Below are 17,339 nucleotides of genomic sequence, written 5' to 3'. Positions count from 1 at the left end.
TGAAAAAGAGTATTTTCCAATTTTGAAGACAGATCTTTTGTTTTAATATAAAAGCCTCTGAGTACGCAAAGCTTGATTATATAAAATTAAAGTGAAAATTTGAGCTACAATTTATTTTTTTCCCTCACAATGACAACATGGTCTTAGTAAACCCAAGAGGGCATGAAAATGTCTGCACCATGAAACATTAAAAAGGACTAGGATCTGTAAGAGACCCATCTCCTCAAAGGTTAGGTTGGTCAGACCAGTAGCAAATGATGTTGAAAAATACAGTCAAGTAGGCAAAGCACACTAAACAGAGTATTGGGAATAGAGAGCAGGTAATAGCTCAGGCAATGGGCTAGTATTTGGGAGGTTCACCAAGGGATAGCCGGAGGGGTATCTGATAGGCATGGAGATAAAGTCTGTCATTGGGAACCTAGGAATAAGTAATAATTGTGGATCGGACAGAGATGAGTTTTCTACTCAAGAACTCTGATTCTGTAATTTCCACCTGGAGTGGATGGCATGATAGCCCATGGGTAGGTGAGCTCATATTTTGGTTTCCTAGTTAGCACAGAAGTCTATCTTTTGAGAGTGAGGTACGAGCAAGTTAGAGGCAGGAAACCAAAACCAGAGAGAGGTAGAAATGACAAGAGAAGGACAAAGCTTCAGTTCTCAAGGAATGCAGTTCTGGCCATCTGGTCAAGACAGACTCAGACACTAGGAAAAAGGGGAAGATCTGATTGCTGGATCTAGTGCAAAAGGCATGGTGGTGGTTTGATTTCAGATTTTAGACGTGAAACTCTAAACCAGAAATGAATGAGCAGACAGGGTGACTTGATGTTGAACAACATAAACACTTTTAATTCACCTATACATGGGCAGAATTGCCCAGAAGTTACTGAGCCTTCAGGAAGGAATTAAATGGCCCCAGTCACTTAGGGAGAAAGGACAGAGGGATAAGGGATTGGGCCGGTTCCAACTGGTCTGACATTAGGGGCAACCAAATGGGAAACTGTAATGTGAACTTGGCTACCTATTAAATGAGGTGCTAGCCACTCTAGGTGAGATTTATAAAATCAGGTTCGGGCATTGTTAAATCAAGTTTGAGCATTCAGAGATTATGAAATCTAATCAATACTCAGGCAGTGAATCTAATCTCTTCTTGAACATTTACAATTAAGTCAGTATCAAGGAGTTATTTATATGCTAATTTAACTTATGTGCATACAACCATAAATATTCAGGGAAAAATAATTTTCTAACTACTTGCTTCATAATTATGTCAACAACTTTGTTTAGTTCTCAACCAAAGAAACAGTAACATATCAAAGCTAGAGGAAAAGTCTGCTATTTCAGTCTCATCAAAAGATAGCATAGAATACAGATACACCAAACTGTAGTTATTGTATCTTTGGATTATCTAAGGAATTTTCGATAACAGTTTTGATCATTGTAAGATAAGTGTGACCCTTTGTCACCTTGCAATAGGGACATTCTATTTTTAAATGGCTCTAATTATTAGAAAGCTTTTTCCTTATACTAAGTTCAGCTTTGCCTTTGGAGATTTGAGATTAGATTAGTTCATACTGAAAATCCTCTATGGGAACTAAGTTACTGCAGCACAAAAATGAACTCTTAGTTTAGCATAGTACCCAACAGAGAGCAGAGATATTGAATGGCTCCAACGAAATTTCCTATCAACCAAGAATTTTGCCTTATCTTGGGTGGCAGTTGTATCTTGATAATGTCAATTCTGCTTTTCTCTTTTTACAAGTTGGGCTTGAGAAACTTTGCTGAAATGAAACGAATCTATTGACTGAGCTTCCAAGAGTAAGGGGGGTGAGGGTGGAGGTTGGGTGGGGGTCAGCATTTTCTCTAGTTTAGCCTTCTGCTTATACTATCCTAGTAAATGATTAAAGCCTTAACGATACTTTCATTTTGGCTTTTTGTCTTCATTGGCTACTCTGGAACTCTTCCAAGGGGTAACTCAGGAGTGCAAGATCCTTCCATCTTGGAGCTATACCATCTGGAGCATGTGTTTCCAAGGTTACTGCAAAAAAGAAAGAGAGAGACTAGGGAACTGTGCAAAGTAATTAATAGCCAAACCTTGGAGTGGTGTATGGCATGTTCACTCATATTTCATTGATTAGAACTCAGTTATATGTTCCCACCTAACTGCAGGAGAGGCTGGAAAAGTAGTCTTCCTGTGAACACAAGAAAAGAAAGTGGATTTGTGTGAGCATTGAGCCAGTTTTTGTCTGCAATGTCAACTTTTTCGGGGTATTTGTGTGTGGGGGGAGGTGGGGCGTAAATAATTTGAGTAAGCTTTGTGGAATAGTGTGAGGAGATATGATTATAAGTGAAAGGCAGGCCTGGTGCCCAGGCTCTATAATGAGTGTAAACACCCACCAATAGCTTCTAAATTTAACTCCCCTTCACCAGGTGTACAATCCTCCATTTACAATCAGTTTAGACTGGTGAACTTTCTATCTCCTACTACTTATATAAAAATGAAAAGTTTTAATTGCTGATTTTCTTTACCTACTGGTCCAGAAAGTACAGTTGGTGACTTCATGGGCACTGTCTAACCTCACAGTGATCTCTCTGTAGTGAACTTTTGATGCATTTAAGTACAGTGCTATCCTATTTCTGTCACCATGAAATTCTAGGAGTTTCAGGTCAGCGAAACTAAATGAATCCTAAATTTTTAAGAAACAGTGTCAGCATATGTTCTTGAATTCCAAATTATATAGCTTTGTATTTGTCAAATTACAGGTACATTTATGAAACTTCTAGGAAGCATCCATTCTTGTATGGACCCACTATTCTGACCATGTCTGCTTGCTATGAAACAGCTGTTCGGTCTTGTTGCCAAGAAGAAAATAAGACTGAATGCTTCCAGATAAAGGAAAACTATTCATATGGCAGCCCTTACTTAGGGACTTGTTATGCTAAGTGTGGACTATGGACAAGCAGCATATGCATCACCTGGCAGCTTGTTAGAAATACAATCTGAAGCTTTTCTCCAGACCTGCTAAAGAAGACTTCATTTTAACAAGATACTCAGGCAATTCTTATAGTCCTTAAATTTTGAGAAGCATGATCTAGCATAAATATAACTTCATAGTAAATATTTAATATTCCAGTTATTATTACTGTATAACAAAACACCCCAAATTTAGTGGCTCAAAACAATAACAATTAGTTTATTACTCTTATGGTTTCAGTGGGTCAGGAATTCAGGAAGGGCTCATCTGGGCTTTTCTGGCTACTGATTTTTCATGGGGTTGCAGTCAATGGCTGGGGCTCTGAAGGTCTGTAGTACCTGGGGGTTGGTCCAACATCTCTTTCTCCTCATATTATCTCAGGGCCTTTCCATTGTGGTCTCTCTGCCTTGGCTGGTTTGGGCTGCTTCACAGAATGGCAGCCTCAGGGAAACTGGACTGCTGACATATGGCCAAAGTCTCAAGAATGAGTTTTCTAGTGGATGAAGCAGAAATTGCATGGCCTTTTATGACCAGGATTCAAAAGTTACTTCTGCTCTACTCTATTGGTTGAAATATCATAAAATCTCACCAGTTTGAAGGGGAAAGTAAATATACTGTAACGAAAGCTCATTGTAAGAAGAACATGAGATAGAAGTTGTTATTATAGCCATCTTTGGAAAATACAGTTAGCCTCACACTTAATTTTAACTGTGTGGCTTTTTCTCCTTCATTGAATAGACATAAATCGGTGATTAGTTCCATGATAAAAGTACTTTTTATGTATGTTCATTAAAGGTTCTAAATATCAACACAAAATAACCATCCTTAGAAGGCACACCAGATGGATTTTCCCCAAGGTCATGCTGAAATGAATAGTAGTTTGATAATCGTTTTGATGAATTCCTCAAGTCTAAGGGCAGTGCTGCTTCTTCCTTGCTGTTTTCTTTGATCTCCTCAGTGAGAATTTCTCTCATATTCCTCTCAACCCCTATTTCTCTATTCCTCTAAAGCTATGTCTCCTGTTGAGCTCCTCATCGTCTACCTTGTGTAAGAAATTAAATAATGTATCTAAAGAGTCTGACATATGCTAAGTACTCAATAATCGCAGCGATTATCATTAAAGCTACTTATATATATTTCTTTCCCTAGTCATCTCCAATTCCTTCAGAAGCCAATTCTGAATTCCTAAGCAGGACAGTCATTTTTTTCTCCTGTTGGCTTCATATTATTAAAAACAACAAAAACAAGTGATTGTGTAGACTTAGGTCTCATTACCTGGCATTTTGGAAGAATGAACTTTTTCACGAAGGTGAGTTTTTTTTAGGTAACTTGTTTCAAAGTTTTCTTAATCTTAACCCTTTCAGAGGAAATTTTTCCTTAATGTATAACATGCCCCTATAATTTTAAAAAAATTTTTTTATTGGAGTATAGTTGATTTACAATGTTGTGTTAGTTTCTGCTGCACAGCAAGGTGAATCAGTTATACATATATCCACCCTTGTTTAGATTCTTTTCCCACATAGGTCATTGCAGAGTATTGAGTTCCTTGTGCTATACAGTAGGTTCTTCTCAGTTATCGATTTTTTATATAGTAGTGTGTATATGTCAATCCCAATCTCCCTATTTATCCCTACCCCCCCAAACCCGATTTCCCCCTGGTAACCATAAATTTATTTTCTACATCTGTGACTCTATGTCTGTTTTATAAATAAGTTCATTTGTACTATTTTTTTTTTAGATTCCACATATAAGCAATATCGTATGCTATTTGTCTTTCTCTGTCTGACTTATTTCACTCAGTATGACAATCTCTAGGTCCATCCACATACTAAGCATAAGCTTTTAAGTTAGCTAAGAGTTCTTTTCTCCTCTCCCTCACTTTGTGATGTTTACAGTCTTGCTGCCTCCAGGGTGTCTGTTTCAAGAAGTTATTACTCCTTGCCCAGAGAAAATTGCATAGCCAATCATGTAAAACTTGTATCTATGATCAGAGAATGTGGTTTATGAGTTAAGCCTTCACAGACTCTTGTGAAGAAGTGGATAAGCTTGTTTGTATTTGATTTCAAATGAGTATAATACAACAAAATAAGAATAAAAATAATAATTATATTTATAATTATAAAGTATAATTTATTATCGTTGTGCCAGATTTGTGGTTTGAATATTGCCTCTGTATACATTATCTAACTTGTTCTTAAAAAAAAGCATTGTAAGGTGTTGTTACCCCCAGTTAAAATAATATATGGTCAATATAATGTTTTAAGTGAATATATAGAGCTCTTCTGAAATTTTAAAATGTTGTTTATTCTCCCATCACACAGAGATACCAATTTTGGTATATTTCTTTTTATTCATTTTTTTCATTCACAGGTTTTATTTTGTACATTGTTGTGATCAAATTGAATATATAGTTTTGGTTAGAGACCTAAATACATGTGCTTTTTATTAGAAGTCAAAAGTCAAAATTCTGGGTTAAAGAATATGAATGTTTTCTGGGGGGGGGCTCCATTAATACATATTGCAAAACTGGAGCATATATCATAGATAAGCATTTGGAAACATGTTCAAGATGACAGGGCTAGTAACTTGAATAAAACCAAAATACAACTGTAAGACGTTATCAAAATTTATTCTAGTGGCTCCCTGGATTTTTGTTTGTCCACTTTCTTGTTCTCATTTATACGCCAAATGTCTAAGTTCTGGGACGAACAATCTCTGGGGAAGTGAGATGCTATTTTATAAAAAACAAAAAACAAAAAAACAGAACCTTCACCAAATTATGCTTTTACATTTGGCCTCATAGATAAGACAATAAAAACTTTCTAATTTTGAGAAGATACATGATTTTTATTTTTCTCTCTTCTTTACTAACCATGAGATAAACTTCTTCTGTTGTTACCGTAGTTCTTTGATGAGTCGGTTTTCTAATTACAGCTAGAACCCATCAGAAAATACATTAGAGAAATATCTTCGAGGCATCACCACTTATGTGAGATTGGGATTAAATTCAACCACAAAGTAGCAAAAGCAGTGTAAGTTACCTATTTAGATTTGTGGACTTTGTTGCTTTGGATCACCCTCTTTGATTAAACTCATTTGAAAAATCATTTATCTTTCATTTGCTAATGTCTCAGTGCAAATCTGGTTCCTTTCTCTACACGTGTGCTATTTGCCTGTTCAATAGGGCACATTGGGCTGTGCCTGAAACTGCACAGTCCTCCTCTCTACCCACTATCTCCTGTGGGGTTGATATCTCCTCTATCAACTTCTTCCATCAGCTCAAATCCTTTAGGCTCTTCTCCAGTGCACAAAAGATTCTGTACATTCAGATGCTCACGCTTAGTAGTTCTTCATGGTGAAGGCTGGAGGACAAAAGGTATTTTTCTCTTGGAAGACAAGAAATATTTTGGCTCTAATGTCATGTAGGACAGAAAAAGCAAGTGGTGTTTTTTGGGGTGGGGATAGAGGACTGTGGGGTGGGAGGAGAATTTGATGCTATTCAGTGTGCCTCTATCTTGGGCCCAGATTGTGTTTCTGTCCCAAGTTTACCCCTGAAGACATGCATCTTCCCTTATATCACCTTCATCCCTAATTTAGGATAACAGTGGGCTGCCTGGAAGCTCAGTTTTCCTTATAAGGCAAGCCCATTTTTCATATTTCTAGAAAAATTTCAGGGATGTTTTTCAGTTGTCAACAGAGAGGGACAAGGGAGAACCAAACCTCTTACAATTATTATCTTTCTGATAAAGAATTTTATTTGGAAAGTCAGGTCAGATAAATTCCCAAATTACCTATCTAAGCAACTCAACTACTTTAAGCAATAATTTGAATGATGAAAATGACTGTATTTACACGATTATGAAGTGAATAATTTTCATTTTGTGATTTTGTGATCTACATCTTTGTATGGCTCTGGGTTCTATCACTGTAGAAATAGAAAACACTTATAATATACAACTGTCTTCATCCTACATTTGCAACTGTGTTTCTATTCTTTTGGTTACTCAATGAACTACAACTAATTTTAGAAAGAATTAAAAAAACTGTTTAAAATGTACTTTTTTTTTCTTCAGGGAATTGGTTCTGTTGACTAAAAAACAACCTAAAGCTAACTTTTCTGAAATTGCCAAACTGGCCATGGATATTAAAAATCTGCATCAGATCTGTTGTGAAGGAAATACAGTAGCATGTGTGCTTGGCAGAGTAAGACTTTCTCTTTTCTTAAAACTCTTTAAAATACTTGTACTTTTTAAATAAAGGTGAGGGTGGTATAGATGAATCTAAAAAAGTAATTATCATTTCTCAATATTACCAACAGAATGGTGTCTCCCCTCCTCTCTCTTCTCTTCTAATGAAACAATTTTTTTCTTTCTTTTCCTCCCTTCCTTCCTTCCTTCTTTCCTTCTTTCCTTCCTACCTTCCTTCCTTCCTTCCTTCCTTCCTCATTCTATCTACTTTATTCTTCTATTCTTAAATTTTTAGAGCTGGCTGCTGATTTTCTTCCAAATTGGGATTGTATTTCATTCATCTTTGAATCTCTAGAAAGTCTTAGAATTGCAAACTATACCCTCAGGCCTTATCAGCCTGGAGGAAAGAAGAAACCACCAAAAGCAAAGATGTGGCATGAAGGGAGAAGGGCCGGGGCATGGACAGCATAGAACTCACCTGCCCCACGTCCAAATGTAAAGTCTCAAAATCCCAGAGAAGGAAAAAAATTGTAGCTGTTAAAATCCTGATAACGTTTTAGTAAATCACAAGTTACAAGTATGTTCCTATTCATTCTACAAGTTTGAAAACTGAATAATTTTCATCATGATAAAAAGTAAAACAGAAACAAAAAAAGACTACAATCATGATTTCAGTGAGAAATCTATGACTCTTATGGGCAGAAATCCTTACCCCCAACAATTTTTGTCCCATTACACAACAGATTAAGGAATGTGGGTAACAATATCAATTAAAATAGAAAAATCATTGAATCGAACACTCAGTAGAACCCCTAAGATTCTAAGTCCTCAAATGTCTACTTTGCTGGAACAGAGAGTTGGGGTCGGACCATAGCTTTCCCTTGGCAGCCATCGCAGTTGGCCATTGTTTGGTCAGTGCCACATTCAGCTTGACCGAAAGATGGTGGCTGCTACTGCCAATTCCATCCTGGAGATAGACAATATAAAGTTGCTTCTTGGATTACTTCCCGTATGGCAAGAATCTCAACACATACTGGAAGCAATACTACCCTATACACTTAGAAGTCGTGCTGGCTCTTTAGGATAGGCTCTCAGAATCCTATTTGCATGAAGATTAGGTGAAAATTACAGGGAACTTTGGGACCAATCCATAGGTATTAAAACAAAACAAAAGAAAAATCCCTAAAATCCTTTAACACATAAACAATACCCATGCCAAACTGGTAACTCTAGAACAGCTCCTGTTATTGTCTATACTATGACAGGAATGCTAGAAAAATCTCCAGTTATTTAATTGTATTAGGTAGTATTCATAAGCAATATAAAGTAACTTTAGATAGTTCTGGCATTCCTTTTTTATTCTAGACCGTAAAGGAAACAGGTTTAGAGTTATTAGCTTGACAAAAATACTTTTATGTGTTGAGATGTTTCACTCTGTTTTAGAGGTTGTCTTGTTTTGTTTTAAATAGGATGGATTCTGAACATTAGTAAATATTCTTTTGTCTTCTTGGGATGATCATTTGATTTTTATTGTTTGACTTATCCAATTATATTAAAAGATTTCTTAATATTTACCCATTTTTACATTGCTCAAGTCAATATCATTTTACTATATCTATGGCGTCTCTCTCTCTCTACATATATATATGTCACATTTTTGCATTTATCTTTAGATGTGAAATGGATCTAGAACTTTCTTTTTTGGCACATATTTTATCAGGTTTTGTTATCCAGTTATGATAACTTCTAAAAGATGAATTAGAACTTTTTTCCTTTCGAATTCTCTGAAATAACTTAAATAGCACTGTAACTTACCTGTTTTCAGGTTTGTCTGTGAAACTGGAGGAGGGATGGAGATACAAACTGATGTGACAGCTTCTCCATTTCTTTTGTTATGGATTTATTTAAACATTTTTTCAGTCAATCTTTATTATTCATGAATTCTATACTTGAGAATTCACCTACATGCCAAAATTTATTTGTGACCCCCAAATCAATACTCACAGCACTTTGTGGTCATTCCCAGATTTATGCATGCTCAGAGCAGTGGAAATCTGAGTTGCCACATGTGCATGGCTCCAGCTACAATAGAACAAGGTGATGCTCTCTGCCTTCTTGTTGTAGCTCTCATACTGTAAATAGGTGTTCTTTTTGCAGTCTATTAAGTGCCACATTTTCTGCATTTCTGTGCTTTTTGTTGATGAGTTAGCTCTTTAAAATGGCCCGAGTATAGTTCTGAAGTGTTGTCTAGTGTTCCTAGAAGCTGTGATGTGCCTTGTGGAAAGAATAGGTATTTTATTTTATTAGAGTATAATTGCTTTACAATGGTGTGTTAGTTTCTGCTTTATAACAAAGTGAATCAGCTATACATAAACATATACCCCCATATCTCCTCCCTCTTGCGTCTCCCTCCCACCCTCCCAATCCCACCCCTCTAGGTGGTCACAAATCTCCGAGCTGATCTCCCTGTGCTATACGGCTGCTTCCCACTAGCTATCTGTTTTACATTTGGTAGTATATATAAGTCCATGCCACTCTCTCACCTCGTCCCAGCTTACCCTTTCCCTCTCCCCGTGTCCTCAAGTCCATTCTCTATGTCTGCATCTTTATTCTTGTCCTGCCCCTAGGTTCTTCAGAACCTTTTTTTTTTTTAGATTCCATATGTATGTGTTAGCATACAGTATTTATTTTTCTCTTTCTGACTTACTTCACTCTGTATGACAATCTCTAGGTCCATCCACCTCACTACAAATAACTCAGTTTCATTTCTTTTTATGGCTGAGTAATATTCCATTGTATATATGTGCCACATCTTCTTTATCCATTCATCTGTTGATGGACACTTTAGGTTGCTTCCATGTCCTGGCTATTGTAAATAGAGCTGCAATGAACATTGTGGTACGTGACTCTTTTTGAATTATAGTTTTCTCAGGGTATATGCCCAGTAGTGGGATTGCTGGGTTGTATGGTAGTTCTATTTTAGAATATGTAGTTTAGATAAGCTTTATTCATGCATGAGGAGCAGTGCTGGTGGCTATGAGTTCAATGTGAATAAATCACCCATACGCAGGAGTCCCCCTTATTGCCCCCTTTGCTTCCTGAGGTTTCAGTTAATCACAGTCAACTTTTATCTGAAAATATTAAACAGAAAAATCCAGAAATCAACAATTCACAAGTTTTAAATTGTGCACCATTCTGAGTAGCATGATGAAATCTTGTGCCATCTTGTGCCATCTCATCTGGGACATGAATCATCCCTTTGTTCAGCGTTTCTCGGGGATTAGTAACTTAGCAGCCATATAGGTTATCAGATTGGCTGTCCTGGGATCACAGTGCTTGCGTTCAAGTCACCCTTAGTTTACTTAACAGTGGCCCCAGTGCACAAGAGTAGTGATGCTGGCAATTTGGATCTGCCAAAGAGAAGCCATAAAGTGTACACTTGAAGTGGAAAGGTGGAAGTTCTCAACTTAATAGGAATAAGAAAAAAAAATCATATGCTGAGGTTGCTAAGATCAATGGTAAGAACAAATCTTTTATCTGTGAAATTGTGAAGAAGGAAAAAAAAATTCATGTTAGTTTTGCTGTCACACCTCAAACTGCCAAAGTTTTGGCCACAGTGCATGATAAGTGCTTAGTTAAGGTGGAAAAGGCATTAAAATTGTACAATAAGTTATTTTGAGAGAGAGCGAGAGACCACATTCACATAACTTTTATTACAGTGTATTTTTATAATTGCTCTATTTTATTATAAGTTATTTTTGTTAACCTCTTACTGTTCCTAATTTATAAATTAAACTTTATCATAGGTATGTATGTACAGGAAAAACCATAGTATATGTAATATTTGGTACTCTCTGTAGTTTCAGGCATTGACTGGGGGTCTTGGAATGTAACCCCTGTGGGTAAGGGGGGGCTACTCTATATTAAATAAGGTGTTTTTAAACAGAAACATACACAAAATAAGGTTATGTCTTGATCTGTTGACGAAAATGTGGCCAGAGACTTGCAGAAAACTTGTTCTGTATTTCCTCTAGGGTAGATGATTCAATATTCATGAATTCAGTGTTTATAACTACTGTGAATAATGAGAATCAACTGTACTTATTTTTGTCAGGTTTTAAAATATACATTTTCCTTTAAAAAAATGTCCTTCATTAGCACTTTCTCATTTAGAAATATAGAGTTCTACATGACAATATTATTATTTGATAACTAAAAACATCAATTATGTAGTTATACCTCCTTTCCCCCCATGTATGTATGTTTTCTCCTTTAAGTAATTAGTTTTGCAAAGGGACTATTTAATTTACTGTTCTTTTCCAAGACAGAGTTCTTGGAAGACGACATTTACTCCAGTTTCACAACTAGGTGGAGCCTAGTCAGAAGTGATTTATGTCATTTCTAGGCCTGGCCTATAAAATCTCCTGTCCAAAACACCCAATCTGAGGTCAATGTTAGAATCTACAGGTTGAAGATGACAGGGCCTCTGTCAGCCTGGTTCTCAGAACTACTGCCCAGAGGCAATACACCTCCCCTTCTCAATAGGACTTTATTGAGAAAGAAACAGACTGGATCCTATTAAGCCACTGAGAGCAGGCTCGTCACTTAACTAATGTACACACTCTCCCTTATCGGTCTCAACCTGACCTCACAATGCAGCTTCAATTTACCACTCTCAGATCTAGATCTTCAGTACATTCTTCTTCTCTCCTGATCCCTTAATCTTAATCTCAACTAAATTTTCCCAATGAGCTCAAAATGTCCTATATACCATTTCCCAAGTACGCCATGTTCTTCACCTCTAAGACTCTTTATATATAAAGATGGATAATTCTAGTATGCTTTTCCTCTCCATTTGTTTCCAACTAACTTCTATTTGTCCTTCAAGATTCAAATCATTCAAGATCTTCACTCTGACCTTTATCCAGTCTGGATTGCCAATCTCTCTTTTTTCTTCCAAAATATAATATGTGCATTTCTCCAACAATTTATTTTGTAATGCATTATTATTCTTGTTTAATTATTTGACTCTCCAACTAGATTGTGAGTTCCTTAAGTATAGAGACTAGCTTGTTCATACACACAGGTACTTATTTTTGTATGTGTATATATAAGTAAATATGTAAGTTTTATAGTAATATTACAGTAATGTATATAGAAAATGACAGAGACAAAATGTTTTCTAAACTGGGATCCCAGACCGATAACAACAGTAGCAAGTAATAAAACTCTTCATTTGTATTTTGTTGGGCTAAACTTGAAAACAATAATACAGTCTGTCTCTCTTTAAGTTCTTTAAGAGATGTTAGAAGAACTTGTGACACTTCAGTAAAGTCAAATAGAGAAGGTTTCTTAGTAGAATGAGTCACTATAAATGACCTTTTTTGGTCTCGCAGTTTGCCATGGAAAGAGCAATATAAGATGCCAAGTTTTTCTCTGGTTTTCTACTAATAACAATAAAAAGAAATAAGTTCAGAATGAAGTCATCAAAAATAACTGCTCTTTTATGTTTATAGAGCCAGCTTATGAACTATACCTGCTCTAAACAGGCTACGCTATCCAGCAAGATCACTCCATGCTGTGAGCTGCCAGAACCATTCTGAGGGGAATGCATTATCAACTCAGAAAATGACAAACCTGATCTCTCATCCCTGCCACTTAGCAGGTTTACAGAAGACCAGTTTGTATGCAAACAATTCACTGACAAACAAGATGACTTCCTACAAGAGTAATATGGCTTTTTGTAAAACCTTACTAATGGTATATTGTATTTATGGATTCTTTGGGGAGAGATTGCAAACGTGAATGATGACAGAGGCGAGCCAATGATGTGAGTGAATGGTTAAATGGCTGAGAGGAGATGCCTTGTGGAGTCCAAGGTTGCAGCTACTATTTGGCTCTAGCTACTTGTAACCATATGGGAATGTAGGCTTTGGGTCGTTGGATCAACTGCATTTTGAGAGAAGTTGGAAGTCTCTTGATTTTTAAATGTTGACAACTAATATAGGAATTTTAAAAAACACAGTGAGCGTCAAGTGTATGCAGGCTTTGCTCTGAGGGACTTAGAGTCATCCCTAAGTAAGGGTTTCAGATTGGTATGCCTGGCCAGCTCTTCTAATTAATTTAATGCCTACTCTCAAAGCCATAGTGTGGCATTACAAGATTAAAGAGATGGAGTTCTAACATCTCTGGTGTCCATTCAGAAGTGCAAATTATTTTGGGCATAAAGCAAACTGATTTCAATATATTATAATGTTAAGACAATATTACTGAGTGATTGAAATAGTTCCAAAGTCACTTTGTGAAGTATTATTTGGAGCAGCTAAATTCTAAAAAAACATAAGAATTTGAATTTTCCTCAAAGTTTTCTGTAGATTGACTTTAGCTATATTTCTGAAATTACATTTGACACTGGCTTATAAAAGTAAATGTCACTACCTGAACTCATTTATCCCTAAACTTGCATTTAGTATTGAAAAAGTCGATAGGCACAACTTCCTAGTGGAAATTACGTTAGACTATGAGTTGTGAGACCTGAGTTCCAGTCTAGCTTGGTCATGCATCAGCTTTGAAATGCTGTTCAAGCCACTTAATTTCCCCAGACTTTTGGGTTCCAACTGTAAACTGAGGCAGTTGGATAAGATCACTTCAGATGTCCCTTCTGCAATTCTATGATTCCTTTGAAAATATTCTAGAGTCCAAATTTCTCTTTCTTGTAACCCAGAAGAATGTGCAGATTATGGACAACTGATGCTTGAAGGCTTATGTGGAAAACAGGGGAAGGTGGTTATTTAATGCCTAGTCAACACAGTCTTACAAAAAAATTGTAATATTTATAAAATCTAGCCTCAAAGGTCATCAAGAAAATGTTCTCACCCAAACACTTGAAATGAATTTCTAGTAAAAGTAAGGAGAGACCCTGAGCCAGGAACTAAATCTTATGAGAATGTTTTAGGTTCAAGTTTGAACCTGCCACTCACTACTGTGTAACTTTGGAAAAATCACGTAATTTTATTGATTTGGTTTCCTTATCTCAAAATCTAGCCAATAAAACTTCCCTGCCAGCCTCCCAAGATTTTCAAATACCTAAAGTCAGTTAAAATATTGAATAAATGTCATGGTCATAGGTGGCTTTTGAAAGAAAACTATGGCTTCAGAAATTTAGTGTTTACTTTCTGATATGCTTCATGTGCTTACAGGTTTCTTTATGAATATTCAAGAAGACATCCAGAGTTGGCAGTTCCAGTGATTTTAAGAGTGGATACAGTATATCAAAACTTACTAGGAAAATGCTGTAAATTAGAAAATCCTCTGGAATGCTATAGTCATGGGGTAAATTCCCTTTTTTTAAACGTGTTTCTCATAAGTGATTATAAACATAGGGAAAAGTCCAATGCTGTTAGTTGCGCTGTACTTTTGTAAGATGATTATGCATGATCTTTCTAATTGCAAGCACTACACAAAAACTTTTGATTTCTGTCTGAACCAAAGGCCACATCATTATACAGCAGCAACTTTCTGTGTGAGTCACTGCCTTATAGATTCTGTGTTTTATGAAGACAACTCTGTGCAATCTTCTCTAAAGTTTGCTTGGCATGGTAGCAGGTAGCATGAAAGCATAGCCTATTAGGGTGGGGGAAGGTTGACGGTTTCCACCAAGCAGGCCTGGAAACTGTCCCTATCTCAGGCCAGAAACCATACTGTTCACAGTCAGCAGCTCCTGTTGTGTAGTTGACATGGAAAAAGCCAGTTGCCTTACAACTCTCTGACCAGACAATCTGTTATCCACAGTTTACCAGGAGCCAGGTGGTTCTTGCTTTTGTTATGCTAATTAGTGGGTGGGGATGGAGGACGAAGGCATTTCTTGTCCTGTTTGAGCTCAAGCAGGTACACCTAGCATCTTCCTGTTCCCAGAGAGAAGGCTAAATGAAGGCGACTTAGTCTTTTGTAGGTTAGCACCCTTTCATAGCATCACCTGTAGACTCCACAATCATCATTATGATAATAGCCCCTTATAGGAGCATGGATGTTTAGAGTTTACAAAGTAGCTTTACAACAAGTGTCCTATTTTATTCTCACAACAGCTTGGTAAGATAGGTAATGGCATAAGTACTAGCTACATTTTGTAGATGAGAGTTTTGAGTTTCAGAAGGTTCAGGTGACTTGTCCAATGTCACACAGGCAGTAAGGACAAGGCTAAGTGTTAAATCCAGGCAAACAGTTTGCCAATCAGGTAAAATTTTTACTATAACAAATACTGTTTATTAGGATCAGGTGGACTGGGTCTGATTACTTAAGAAGATAACCAGTGCTCCTACCAAAGAGCTAAGTCTGCAAGGTCACTCGTATCTTCCCACTGGAATTTTATTTGCACTGTTCAAGAATTCTTTGAACTTTCATTTAGCTCTGAGAATTCCATGTGATTCCCTTTAACGTGTATTCGTGGAGTGCTTTACTATGTTCAAGTCTGGTACTTGTTTTTATTAAACCATGACTTCTTAATATGTATCTATATTTCTGTACCTACATCCATATCTCTATATCTGTACTGTTTACATAAAAATGCTGTATTATTAAAAATAACCAATATGCACGCATACACACACACATTCTGATCAATTAAACTTAGATCTATAAATTACTTTTAAGGACCTCTTTTTGGCTTGATGAATGGTTAGCTTTATGCTTGTAAAATATGCCATTTAAGCCCATAAATGAGTTCATACCACAGGAAACTAAATATCAATCTTGCTGTCCCACTTTTTTCTCCACAAAGTACATGGCAATTCCTGTTTCAGCAAAATGTGTTTTTTCAACATTTCCAAACTCACTAAGTAAATAAAACCCTGGGTTTAGTAAAACAGTCACATTAAACTATTACAGAAGATGGTTTTGCAATCTTACCTCAAGATATATTGTTGCAACGATAGATAAACACTGATTATCTTTATTTTTCAGGAAGAGATGTTTCAAAGAGTGGTTCATGAAAGCCATGAGCATGTGAAAAATCAGTGTGATTTACATGAGAAATTAGGAGATAGTAACTTCCATGACAGGTATGCTTCCAAGATATTGTCCAAATTTATGGTTGTTCGTGAGTTTTTGTTGACTCCTGCTGCTGAGAGTTGCTAAGAGTCCATATTCAACCTTAAAATCTCAGAGGCCAAGGAAAAACTCAGTTCAGAATTAACCTAGTTATCTTTGTCTTGATAAGACAGTTGTCCACATAACCTTGGGTGCTTTTACATTGCTTTTTAGGCCAGTTTCCAGATTCCAATCAATGCCCAGAGGTCAGGGAGCCAGCAGACCCTGACTGCCCTTCCGCAATCCCACAGGAGCCCTCTACCCTTCACCTGGACATTTAGTTTGGGGCTTTGCATGCAATCTGGAGTCAAGGCTGCAACAGAGATCTAATCTAGGTTTTCTTCGTCAGTTTCAAGTCAGGTCAATATAGCAAATACAGTATTTTCACCATCAAGAGTAGAGATAAATAGGCACCTTAGTCAGAGGGAGCACACGTTAACTCTTTGTGTGCAGAGAGCCTGGTAAATCCCATTGTATTTCAAAGATTAAGATATCAAAAAAAAAAAAAAGCCAATTTTCAGTTATCTTTAAGATCTTACTGTAATAGTCTATTAAGAAGCAGAGTATATATGTCAATCCCAATCTCCCAATTCATCACACATATATACACTAATATGTATAAAATGGATAACTAATAAGAACCTGCTGTATAAAAAAATAAATAAAATAAAATTCAAAAATTCAAAAAAATATATATACAACTGAATGCAGAAAACCAGGTGGAGAGCACTACATGTTTGTGGATGTTATTTCAATAAAAATCCAAACAGTTTAGTGTGTGTGTGTGTGTGTGTGTGTGTGTGTTTTGATAAAATGATCTTAAAATGAACCTGCTGTATAACACAGGGAACTCTACTCAAAAAAAAAAAAAAAAAAAAGAAGCAGAGTATTGGGGAAAAGTTCAGTTTGATACAGTGTCCCATAATATTGAGCTTAAATTAAATGTCCAGAATAATGGATCCAAAAAAATTATTCTTGTTTTAGAATATTTGGCTTATTATTATTTTTTTAACTGTTGTGTTTAATTGCTAACGTCTAGCTTAAGGATTAGACTGGTGGCTCTCAAACTTTAGAGTGCATCAAAATTACTTGGAGG

At 36.4% G+C, this 17,339-nt stretch overlaps 1 protein-coding gene across 1 annotated transcript in view; it reads left to right on the top strand.

Moving 5' to 3' along the window:
* The first annotated feature begins 3,218 nt into the window (after window positions 1-3,218).
* LOC114902764 (alpha-fetoprotein-like) overlaps window positions 3,219-17,339 on the top strand; it is a 32,370-nt gene continuing 18,249 nt past the window's right edge. Inside the window, 6 exon segments of the mRNA XM_029235325.1 lie at window positions 3,219-4,281; window positions 5,907-6,004; window positions 7,046-7,175; window positions 12,676-12,887; window positions 14,359-14,491; window positions 16,118-16,215. Coding sequence (XP_029091158.1) covers window positions 4,264-4,281; window positions 5,907-6,004; window positions 7,046-7,175; window positions 12,676-12,887; window positions 14,359-14,491; window positions 16,118-16,215 — 689 coding nt within the window. The 5' untranslated portion in view covers window positions 3,219-4,263.

This window comes from Monodon monoceros, unplaced genomic scaffold (assembly GCF_005190385.1).
Source record: "Monodon monoceros isolate NGI ecotype Baffin Bay Population unplaced genomic scaffold, NGI_Narwhal_1 Super_Scaffold_20, whole genome shotgun sequence".
NCBI lineage: Eukaryota > Metazoa > Chordata > Mammalia > Artiodactyla > Monodontidae > Monodon > Monodon monoceros.
Note: the sequence above shows the minus strand (reverse complement) of the source record. Positions and strands in the feature narration are given on the sequence as shown.